The sequence below is a fragment of the Copadichromis virginalis genome, linkage group LG12 (genome assembly GCF_057382275.1).
Source record: "Copadichromis virginalis isolate Kocher_CV1m ecotype Utaka linkage group LG12, C_Virginalis_male_GT1.1, whole genome shotgun sequence".
NCBI classification, from domain to species: Eukaryota; Metazoa; Chordata; class Actinopteri; order Cichliformes; family Cichlidae; genus Copadichromis; species Copadichromis virginalis.
This window is the reverse complement of record NC_140629.1, coordinates 15,445,319-15,457,093: the sequence shown is the minus strand read 5'-3', so window position 1 is coordinate 15,457,093 and position 11,775 is coordinate 15,445,319. Positions and strand designations below refer to the sequence as shown.

Genomic DNA, 11,775 nt, shown 5'->3' with positions numbered 1-11,775 from the left:
ACACTGATGTCAGAGAGAAATGTTTCTCTGTTGTGCAATGAAACACTAAAACACTTTTGAAAAGTTAATTTCTTTATTTATGCAACAGCTATTGGCCGAGTTAAAATTTCAGTGCAGTGCTGAAAAACACATTTAATATTTGGCCACCATGGAGCCACATTACTGTGCAAAGGTCTTGAGGTGCCCATTATTTCTTAGTATTTTGTTGGGAAAACAGTTATTGAAACAAATGCAAAAATACATGTTAATACACTATATAAGGCAAAACAGAGCTTAACAAAGCTTGAATGCTAATATTTGGTATGACTACCTTTACTCTTCAACACAGCCTGAACTGTCTTAGGCTGCTTTCTTGCGTTTTCTGTAAGTAGTCTTCAGGAATAGCGCTTCATGCTTCTTGAAAGACCTTCTTTGTTCTGTTCTCTGTCAAGATGATCCCATACTGCTTCAATAACGTTGAGTCTGCATGACTGACAGTGTTGCATTGTGTGTTTTTCTGTCCAGGTAAGTTCTGACTGTGGCGGAAGTGTGTTTGTGATCATTGTCATGCTGAAAAATGAAGCATTAACAAACCAAATGCTTTCCAGATGATATTACATAGTGGGTCAAAATCTGATGTCACTTTTCTGTGTTCATTGGTTTTGACAAGATCATCAACACCACTGTCCTAAATGAATGTCCAAACCATGACAGCAACTCCATCGTTTTTCTCAGCTCTCTAGTGTGCCTCTCTCCTGACCTTCCTCATACATACTGGCAACAATTTGAACCCAAAATTTCAAGTTTGGATTCATTCCATAAGACTTGTTGCCACTGATATTCAGTACAGCTCTTGAGTAATTTGGCAAGAATTAAAAATGGCATCTTAACAGATCTCAGCCTTCCAATGAGAACATTTCTGATGAGGCTTCAGCGAATAGTAGATGGATCACCTGAAGTGCCCAAAACATAAATCGGGTCAGGATTTGTTCCTTTTTCCACAGACAATGATTTTCAGATGCTGCATCTGCTGTAGATAGCTTTTTGTATTTTTGGCCTGGCACTTCTCCTTTAGTTCTCACACTGGTCCATTCATTGAGTTAGGTGCCTTTTTTATACTGAAGTGATCCATGAGTCAGTGTTAAATGGCTTAACAACATTAGAAAAAAACAACAACAACACATTCCTCTGAAAATGGTCAGGTAGAAGCGGCCGATGTCCAAAGAAAGAGCTTCAGAAAGCCTACAGAACTATTGATCAAGACCACGTTTAAAAATTACGAAAAAGGTTTGGTTCCTCGAAAGCGGCATATAAAGAAATCGGTGGTGGCTCAAAACTTTTCCACAATATTTATGTAAATTAAGCTGACTGCTAAACATCTTGTAAAACATCAGTCCATTTAACATGTACAAATGTAATGTTTTTATCTTAACGTTCATAACAATGAAGACCAAAGAAAGGATCACATGCTGTAAGACCCCAAAGTAAAACGCAAGAAATCTTTCATGCAACACATCATCTTGACATTAAAGATCAATCTTCTGGACCCGTGAAAGGTGACTAGTAATGCTGTTAGACGGGTTTCAGCGATGTTTGCCAAAGAGCTGCTCGTCCAGTTTGATGAGCTGTCGAAGGAAACCTCGGTTAGGAATCACACCACGGCTCTCTTTCACAGCACAAATAGCCTCGACGAGAGTGAGGTTCTGCTTCAGCATCAGGTAAGCCAGGACCAGGGTGGCAGAGCGGCTCACTCCTACATGACAGTGGACCAGCACTTTGCCTTCACAGAGAAATATTAGATTAAATTCCACACATCAAATCCATTTGCCTTTGAACTGTATTTATATCATTTTTAACTTTCTCCTCTTACCTCCTCTGCTCAGACCTCTATGGATAAAGTCTGCTGCTGCCTGGAAGTTGACACTCATGTCATAGTTACAGGAGTCATGAGCCTCTACGCCCATGTAGGTGATCTTCATTCCCTCATAGATATCTGGTTGTCCCTTACGATTACTGTGAGCTGCGTTCAGGATGTGAGTGATGTGATTCTTGTACAAATCAGCCTGGTTCTCTGCACTGTGTCTGGAAAACACACCACTCTGTATTCAGACAGTAGGTTATACGGCATGTATGCAATATTTCATCGTGATAAACTGATCCTTAGAAAAACACTTTAAGCATGCGAGTTCGAACATTCGAGACGTGCTTTCATGCCAAGGCATCAGTGCAAACGCTTACATGGCGTTGTTGTAGTTTATGCAAGTTCCCACTGTGGAACGCAGCAGGACAAGTGTCACGTTACTCATTCTGCATTTGAATCAGATTTATGATCAGCTCCTCTTTCACGTATGTGGAGTGAATCCAGGACTTTTATTGATTTATTTGAGTATTTTTACTAAAAGTATCAGATGACTCTCTCAACACAAGAAAAACATTTGGAGATTTAGAAGTCAGGAAGTTTCCTCAGAGTCATAATCTCAATTTGAATCTGCTGTATATAAGTAAATACTGACGCTAGAGGAATAGGTGCAGTTAGATTATGTCAGAGTTAATCAAAAGAAATAAAGAGGAGTTACTTACTGGTCACCAATGTACAGCCTAGGCCACACTTCATCTGCATGACTGATTATGGCTTTGCCAGTATACAAGAGTTTTTCCAACTCAAACACAGCTAATCCAGGTGAACTCAGGTCAATTTCCAATTTCCGCGGAGGCGGCTCTGCATTCCACCACACAGGAAGTTTTGATGTATAGGACATTGCTTTTTCTGTCGACATGGCAATTTTATCTTTTGTAATGGTTTGTTAAGGGTAGGCAAAAAGTTTAAAAGGTGAAAAGGTTATGGAAGAGTTTGCCGAGACTACCTTTTACAGCTTCGCTGATGAAGAAAACTGCAAACAGACTATTCCACAGTTGGTCGTCTGTAACCAGTGACTCAAGTGGAGCAGGCTTGTTTGGCTCAGATTCACACACCGGAGGGTGTCCTGTGTGTTGTCAGGCCATTTGACCCTTGAATTAAATTAGACTGCACTTGGAGCCATCATGGGCGGACATTAATGCTTTTGCGTCCAAATAGCTGTCTATTTAAAGAGCTCAATGCAGGCCTGCAGCTGAAGGCAGTGTGACCTCCAAGCACCAGTTTCTACTTGAGAAAAATAAGCAGCCTTCTCATTTTTAAAACAGAACAACATTTAGAAATGTTGTATGACTGATACCTAAACCGTCTGATATTCATGTGTGTTCGGTAAAGGCAAAGCAAAAACTAATTTGATCAAGAGTTAAAAAATATACTGACATTTAATCATTTTTCTGCCCCCCCCTCCCACATTTCACTTGTGATCTTTTCACCGTTTATCAGGCAAAATTCCCCATCCTATGTTGGAAACATGCATTACATCTAAAACTACACAGCGAGTTGCATTTGAGCAGAAGGGGAAATAAACACACAGAAAATGATTTTCTTTTCCATGCAAACCTTGTGATATTTTTATATTTTTTTTCTCCTAATTATATAAAACCCATCCTCTTAAATATGGCACTTTTTGCTAAAACACATCAAGAATGTCTGAGGAGGGAAAAACAAAACAAAACATACACACGATAATGGACAGTGATGCGCACACAAAAATCAGTTTGATATAAACATAGATTTGTCCTCATTATCAAAAGGACAGAAAGAAAAACATTTAATCCAACCTTGTCCTTCAGCATAAAACATGACTGAAAATGTTCAAGTAGAGATTTCAGTTTTATATATATATATATTTGAATGTTCAAAGATGGAGAAAAGGAACAGCTTGTCCAGTCATACTTAATCAAGTCTTTATCAGTGAGTCAAGTGAAACACATGGCATTCATATGTAGGTCTGATTCTAGGTCTTCATCAAAAAAAGATGAAATAATTGGGAACAGCAATCTTCTGGGGGATTTTCACTAATCTGCTACACTCAAGGCCCAGTTCTGAGCTCTGAGATATCATGATTGTATCAAGTGCCTATCTGACATTACAGTGCATGCAGGGCTTAAACTGAGTGAGAAAAAAAAAAAAAAGAAAAGAAAGAAAAGACAAAAGAAATCACTGCACCTACAGAGGCGGAGGCATGGAGAGGTACGTGGCTATGGACAAAATGCATTTACTCCATTAGGTGAAAGCACAATTTCCTGATCATGCAAAGGGACCGTGAGATGAAACGACAGCCTGCTAAAGAAGTGCAAGAGCTGATACACTTTGGATCAGACTGAAACTGACCCACATTCCTGAGGGACAGCGTGATGATAATCTGCGTCCTGACTCAGAGACAACAGAGAGCTGCAATGTGGCACTACACAAGTTCATCTTCCAGTGACTCGCTCCTGCTTTTGCAGCTGATAGAGTCACTCACTGAGGCTGACGCAGATAACCATGAGCTTTCACGTCTAATACCACCATACCTTTTATACCAGCATTATTAGGCTTTAAAGTTTGAGTCCACGTGCCAGTAACTGCTGTGTCTTTTTCTTTGGTCCATGCCACCTTTCACAGGTGTTCTATAGTAACATGGTGGTGGGGAGAAAAAAAAAAAAAAAAATCCCTACAACACTGGTCAGCAAAAGACGACAAGAACCTGAACATGTCTATGGAAGATCAGGAAGATGAAAACAAAGTGACCCACAAGCAGAACAAGTCCAGCTCAGAAAGCTTTCTTTTCCAGCTGGTCCAGAATGGCCTGGATTCTCTGTACAGCCTCCTTTCGGGCTTGCCGGACACTCTCCTGTCCCTGAGTCTCCACAGAGTCTAGCACCAGCAGCTCTTTGGTAAGCAGTTCCTCCAGACAACGATAACTCTTGTCTGTTTTTTTGCCAACAAACTCATCAACGTCTTCCTGAAGCAGCAGTACTCTGGCCATGACCTGCTGGACCTTAGCCAGACTGGGGTTATCGCTCAGGGGCTGAGGTGCAGCCTGACTTGGAGTTGATGCTGGAACCGAAGGCGGGGCCTCAGCTTGCGACGCATTAGGATCACCTCTCCCAGTTTTATACATTTGTGGAGGAGAACTTATTTCAGTAGGATTACCACTGGGGGGATTCGGGGATGGTGCTGGCTTCGGTTTAGGTCCCACCGGTGGGGCGCGTTGGTGCTGTTGGTCCTACAGTAACACAAGAGTTTGAAAAATATTGTGTTTTAAAAGTTTGATAATATAAGGCTGTAAACTGACTCAAATAAATATACCTTAGCAAAGATTTGGTATTTAATTTTTAGAAAATCTAATCCCTCCAAAAACAGATGCTATCCACCCAGAATAGATGCGCGATTACAGAAAACAAAGTGCAATGGCTGTTCTAGTTTTACAGTTCATCATGACAGTTGTAATACATTGTGTGCACATCTGTGTTTCACAAAAAAACAAAACAAAATCTCTTAAGATGCTTACCTTGGGCTGGTACGGTGGAGGAGCACCTGTTCCAGTTCCTGGCCACGCTGGAGGATGTGGTGGACGGACTGGATTCCCATAATGGTTTTGTGGAGGCTGTTGCCCCGGCGGCCATGGCTGCTGTGAGGGTACATATGGACCAGAGTGTCCCCATGCGTCAGCCTGCTGGCTGGGATGAAGTGACTGGCCAGTTGGGTATGGGGGATTTGGAGGCAACGCATGGCCACTATCATTGTAGTGAGGGTACGGTCCGGGAGGATATCCAGGACCCTGAGAGCAGAAGACAAATGTCTCACATTCAGAAAACGTTTCTTTTGCGTTTAAAAAAAGGCATCTGTTTTTAGATTAAAAAAATAAATAAATAAAAATAAAATTACAGTGTATAATATACCTCATTTGTAAGACTTTATTTAAACTATTGTTATATTTGAAAACTGTGTGCGCTTAAATGCACCAACCCCTTGGCAGTGTGGCCCAGGGTAGTGATGATGCTGGTGTTGAGAATGAGGCTGTCCAGAAGACCCACTGCTTTGCTCTGCATGGCAGCCTTGGTTAGGATAAGAACCCGGAGCCGGTCTTTGAGGGTCAGCACAGTAGAAAGGGTTGGATGGGTGGAAACCACTTGTTGAATACTGACTCTGTGCTGGACTGTAGACTCCATGGCCGTTTGGATAACCACCAGGCATTACCTATGTGAAAGACACAAGAAGGGGAACTAGTTATTTAAAATAAAAAGTATAAATCCATCAGAGATACAACAACTTTGACAAGATAGATGTTAATATGAAAATGTAAGCATAAATCCACTAACCCAACCTTAGAGTTAGAGGTACTGGTTATGCTGCATCTGTATAGCCATACCTGTGGATTGTACTGTGGTTGAACATCTGATCCAGAGGGATAGGTATTTGCATAGTGCCCTGTGGAATGAGACTGAGGATACCAGTAGTGTGGAGGGTAGCCTGGATACTGAGGAGCATCCTGCAAATACAGTCACAAAGCATGGTTGGCACCAGAGTACTTACAAATAGACATTGGTATGACACAAAACTTTAAAACTACGCCTTCAACGTCACAACCAATCCCAGGACAAACAATAACTGTGCAAACAGGGACATTGATTCATCTGCCTGCGGAACCAGTTATGCAAAATCCTTAAGAAAAACTAACCGGAAATAAAAGGGCCCAACATGTCACAAGAAAGACACGAAATACTGACTCATTCTTTCAAACACGTGGAGTCTTATTAACAGTGGCGTCACGTCAAGATTAACGTAAAAGTCCCGGAAAACAGCTGAACTCTGTCCTTAGCCGTTACTATTACATAATGCTAGTTAGCTCAGTTAGCCACGCAGCTAGCATAGACAGGGCTTTGTGCGAGCTGGCTGAAAATGATCTCGGCCACAAATTCACGCTTTTCTTTAAGGTTTAAAGACACTAAAAGAGTGTGAATACCACGAGAATATGTCTGAGCTGTGTCCACTTACTTACCATACTGTTATTCCAGTTCCCGTGATTATTTCCGGAGTTGCAAGTCGAGGGCCAGCCGGGTTTCAGATTGGACTGCATTTGATAATGATGATGCTTGGACTAAGCGCTCTTACCAGCAGCCGCCCTGTCATCTATCATTGTGGGGGGGGGAAACAAATCTGCAGCGAGCCTCGCGTTACTTATCGGATGTGTCAGGTCGTCTGAAACGCCAGCAGCAATGTTGTCGTTTTCCTATACAAGTGCGGACCCCTCGGTTGAAGTCGGGAAACGACTGAATGACGTGAGCGCCCCCGTGCTGCGCCTTTAATAGCGAGGCGCTGCTAAACCTACAGAGGTCTCACTCCGTCAGATTTTTTCTGGCACAACCAACGTTTGGACGGAGAAAGTAACGCCAGAGTCTACCATCATTACACTAGCTATAAATTTATGATATGATTTTAAGACGTTAAACGTCTATTTTCTGGGCGTATTTCAACAAAAATATACATGTATTTACATAATGTACGGCGTTTTGAATTGTTCCGGCTCTGTGACCAATATTGTGTAAATACGATCTTTGCCGACGCATGCGCGCCAGTAGACGTTATTGGCCAATGGGGAGAAAGGTCATAAAAATAACATTTTAAAAACATTAACTGCTATTTTAATCTTCAAAACCCACCGATGCCTGAAGTTATATTTATTTAAAGATGTATTTTTTAAAGGGCCGTTCCTGCGTGTTAGAAATGTAGTGAATCGCCAGCACACGAAGGGTTAAATGCTTACAGGAAGTTCATCCCTGGCGTGTATAAAGACGCTTCCTGTGCTGATTTTGTGAGAAACATGTATTGAAACATTAATGGCTTGACGGTATATACAGATATAAGACTCAAATAAGAAGAAGAAGAAGAAGAAGCAGCAGCAGCACAAGATGAACTACGTACCAGGGACGGCAAGCCTCATTGACGACATCGATAGTAAGTTGGAGGAGTGATTTGATGGAGCTGATTTGGTTTAAAAAGAAACAATCGTTTCAAGATGTGCAGCATCGTGTCCGACGCAATCTGGATCATCTGCAGCGAGTTTAAACTGCCATTTAACGTGCTCCTCTTGTTTGTATCCCACAGAGAAGCACCTGGTGCTGCTCCGAGATGGAAGAACATTGATTGGTTACCTGAGAAGCATTGATCAGTTTGGTAAAACTCTTAATTATATCCACCTTTAGTATTGTTTTTCTGAGTCGGGTCACTGCATTGGTTACAGCAGGCTCAGTTTATCTGTCATTATGATTCCCATGATCGGGTCTGTTCTTTATTTACCCCGGTTCTTTTGTCCTCCAGCCAATTTAGTTTTTCACCAGACAGTTGAGCGCATCCACGTGGGAAAAAAGTTTGGTGACATCCCCAGAGGAATATTCATCGTGAGAGGAGAAAATGTGGTGCTGCTTGGAGAGATAGTAAGTAGACATAATCTCGTTTTCACTTTGGTTTTTGAAATGGTCAGAAGGATGCAAAGTAAGGCTCAGTAGACATTGTTACTTACATTTCCTTATGTCCTTCACACACTGCATTGATACAGTTGTGAGAGTAGGGGTTGACATAAATGGTGGCTAAGGGTCCTCGGGCTAGAGCCTATCCCAGTTGACACAGATTGAGATCTGGCCTTTCTCACAGAGAGACGCGCAGCCATTCGTGGGCCAATTTAGAATCACCGATTAACCTAACATGCTTATCTTTGGACTGTGATAGGAAGCCAGAGAACCCTCACCAGTCTTTCTGGTACAAACAGATGCCAGAAAGACTGGTGGGCTCAAACTCCTTCCTAAGAGACAACAGTGCAAGCTGCTGATGCATCCTTAACATCCGACTCTCCTTAACCATGCTTGTCTGATGTACGTCAACAGCCAAGTTGACGCATTACAGGGTCACTGCTGTGACACAGGACCTTCAAGGCCAGTACACTGAGCAGAAGTGATTCATGAACTCTTCTTGCGCTGTTATTCCTACCTAATGCTTGACAGCAGTACTCTGCTGTTAAAGGGATCCACATCATGCTGTAACAGTACAGCATGTCATGATGTAAAACTGCTTCAGTCATAGCAGAGGCTCGACAGCACCTGTACTCTGATCTGCTTTTCAGTGCTTTAGAAGATGTTGCTGCCTTTTGTGACATTTGCCTGATGATTAGGTTCATTTGATTGTTAATTTATTTCTGTTCTGAAATGCTGATGGAAATGGAACGGCAGTGATTAACTACTTGGTGCCTTTTGGTGAGCTTGCATCTGGCAAACGATGACCGTAAGCTGACATCAAATCCTGTGTCACATCAGAAATGATATTGACGCACAAAAAGGCACATAGTCTCAGCATACGACATCTTCTGCACGCATTAATTCATGTATAGTTTTAAGAAAATGTTTGTCAAGCATGAATAAACAGCATTTCTGTTCATGCTGCTTATTATCAGAAAGCAGTTTGTGATTGATGGTTGGCATGAACCATGCAGTCTTCTTGAAGATTTGCAGATGTTTCATGCCTTTAGTTCTAGGAAGTGGCAGGTGTGCAACCTGTCCTCCTTAACTGGAAAAAGGAAATGGCTTTTGGAGAAGTCATTAGCACAGAGGTTCACTTTATTCTTCTACATTATTTGTGTTTGATAAAGACACTTGTTTGCTTCATTAGTGTAATCAGATTGTTTGTCAATAATCAAATTTTTGATCAGGTATTTTATTAGTAACAATTCAAAGTTCCAGAACACCCAGTAATTCCAATTAAAATGTGTTCAGTAGTATTATCTGAGTGTTTCAGGCCTGTGCAAGATGTGACACGGTCTCTTGTCTTTGCAGGACATGGATAAGCCCTGTGACACGGTGCTGCAGCAAGTCTCCATTGAAGAGATCTTGGAGGAGCAGCGGCTGCAGCAGCAAGCCAAACAGGAGACGGAGAAAGTCAAAATGCAGGTCCTGAAGGACCGAGGCCTGTCCATACCCAAAGCTGACAACCTAGATGAATACTAGCAGCCTAGTTGCCGTGGGCCTCTTTCTCAGTTGGCATTGAACTGACAAGTTTGAAGTTGAACCTGAGAGCGCATGGGAGCCTGACTTTTTGTTTTTAAGTGGGGAGAACATACCATTATATGGAGTCCAGCTACTGTGATGTACTGTATCAATTTAATTTGAGGTTTGTAAGGGGGGGGGGGGGGGGGTGTCAAGTCAAGAAAAAACTTTTTTTTTTTTCTCTGAAATCACTATGTTGACAATTAAGAATCAATAGCACTTTGTATTCTTTCATCATGTGGTGAATGTTTAAATAATGTGGAACTGCTATTGAGGGAGGGGGGGGAGACTATGTGCTTTGCCCCATTAAAGAGTTTAATTTTTCATGATGGAAGCTCTACTTGGGTGGGAGGGGTGTCATGCATTAAAGGGATGTGAAGCTCATCACTTTGGGTCAATCAGGGCCCGCTGCCCTCTTTTATGATGGCGCCACAGACACCACTAAGCAGATCACGTTAGCCGCTGCAATGTGACATCAAACCGGGCACTTGTGCATTTGTTATGTGGGGAAATGCCATAATTCATTGTGGTAATTGCACTTAGGCAGGCGGCATATCGGTGCATCAGGCTGCCCCACGTCCTGTTTATATAAATGAGAGCCCGTCCGCACACTGAGAAATCGATCCTATCTGCCTTCAGCGGTCAATAAGCTTGTTAATCGTTTTGACTGATCCATCGTGGCTTCTGTGAAACGGGGCAGCCGCGGGATTGTACTCGCTCCTAAACGAGTTATCCTCGTGCCACATGATTAAGCACTTCCGGTGGCAGTTTAATGTATTTTTCTTCCTTTCGTTTTATTTTATACTATGAACCCAGAGCCTGACAGCCTGCAAGCCATAAAGAAAGTTTCCACATATCAAGTCTTATTATATAAAGTGCAGTTTCCGGTGAAACTTCAGCGTAAAGTGCTTGTCTTCAGGAGGAGGGCAGAGGACCCCACATGAAGGTTTGTCGGTAACGTTAATCTCGAAGCAAACGCTACAGTGGACACTGGGACTGACTCGACCTGATTTCTTCACTAGATCTTTTTTTTTTCTTTATACACTCCTGCCTCCATTTCACCAGCAAACACTCATAAAGTTGTAAAAACACAATAATACAGCAACAGCGCGCTTATGATGATGTAAACAACTTTTTTAAAATATGAAGAAGCGAGTCATTTGTAAGAAATGAACAGAGCTGTATAAGTTAACGGTTTGAATAATATTTCCTGAATATGTCCTGTCGGACATTGCTTTAAAATCTTTGACAGATTTTTTATTATTTTAAGGCCAATTTGAGATTTAAAATTGGCCTTTTTGGTTTATTTTGGAGCAGTAAATGGCAGTGTATTTTCCAGAAGCTCATCTGTGGAGATGTTTAGAGAGAATTACAGTTTAATTACAAAGATAGCCCTTCTAAAATGTGGATTTGCTCCTTGCTGTCATAAATCCTTTGAGAATCCTTACCTTACAAAATTACTGGATTCCTCGCGAAACGGCCAATCACCTGGCATTCAGTCGTTATGTATTTATATATTTTCAAAGGTGAAATGCTTGTTTAGCATTGTTGATTCGCGAAAGTGATCCATAACGTTATGCACACCAGTTCTCGTATGTAGTTTAAAATTGAACACCAGAGGGCGACTTTACCTCTTACCCTTTTAATCTTTACTGCCACTACAGTCGGAGCACCTGTGCTTGCGTTACTGGGACAGAAATGGAATCACTTTGGCGGAAAGAAGCTCACTAGTTGTAGAAACTCTTGGGTATGAGATTCATGGCTACTCGAGGTGAAACGTGCGGGACCAAATAAAATGTGAATGTAGAATTCACAAAAAGCATTTTATAAAATGTGTCGCTTCCTCCAGCGAGCCAGGCA

The 11,775-nt window shown here is 41.8% G+C and overlaps 3 protein-coding genes across 6 annotated transcripts; 1 reads left to right on the top strand and 2 right to left on the bottom strand.

The window, feature by feature from the left end:
• Positions 1-62: 62 nt before the first annotated feature.
• On the bottom strand, positions 63-2,959 carry LOC146696683 (dual specificity protein phosphatase 26-like). 4 transcript variants are annotated; one of them, XM_085474927.1, is made up of 5 exons: positions 2,844-2,959; positions 2,560-2,746; positions 2,218-2,286; positions 1,850-2,061; positions 63-1,759 (listed from the first exon to the last, which is right to left on the bottom strand). In XM_085474927.1, the coding sequence occupies exons 2-5, from the start codon at positions 2,736-2,738 to the stop codon at positions 1,563-1,565; spliced, it is 657 nt and encodes a 218-aa protein (XP_085331053.1). In that variant the 5' UTR covers positions 2,739-2,746; positions 2,844-2,959; the 3' UTR covers positions 63-1,562. The 4 variants fall into 4 exon arrangements, with proteins under 4 accessions (XP_085331053.1, XP_085331052.1, XP_085331055.1 ...); XM_085474926.1 differs by having other exon boundaries at positions 2,560-2,959; XM_085474929.1 differs by lacking the exon at positions 2,844-2,959 and having other exon boundaries at positions 2,218-2,248; positions 2,560-2,676.
• A 492-nt stretch (positions 2,960-3,451) lies between these two features.
• Positions 3,452-7,311, bottom strand: bag4 (BCL2 associated athanogene 4). Its single transcript, XM_085474924.1, has 5 exons — positions 6,882-7,311; positions 6,252-6,371; positions 5,849-6,079; positions 5,391-5,660; positions 3,452-5,105 (listed from the first exon to the last, which is right to left on the bottom strand). Exons 1-5 carry the CDS (start codon positions 6,957-6,959, stop codon positions 4,650-4,652), a joined length of 1,155 nt encoding a protein of 384 aa, XP_085331050.1. The 5' UTR covers positions 6,960-7,311; the 3' UTR covers positions 3,452-4,649.
• A 149-nt stretch (positions 7,312-7,460) lies between these two features.
• Positions 7,461-10,055, top strand: lsm1 (LSM1, U6 small nuclear RNA associated). The gene is made up of 4 exons (XM_085474930.1): positions 7,461-7,837; positions 7,988-8,056; positions 8,201-8,316; positions 9,706-10,055. The coding sequence occupies exons 1-4, from the start codon at positions 7,792-7,794 to the stop codon at positions 9,874-9,876; spliced, it is 402 nt and encodes a 133-aa protein (XP_085331056.1). The 5' UTR covers positions 7,461-7,791; the 3' UTR covers positions 9,877-10,055.
• Positions 10,056-11,775: the final 1,720 nt, after the last annotated feature.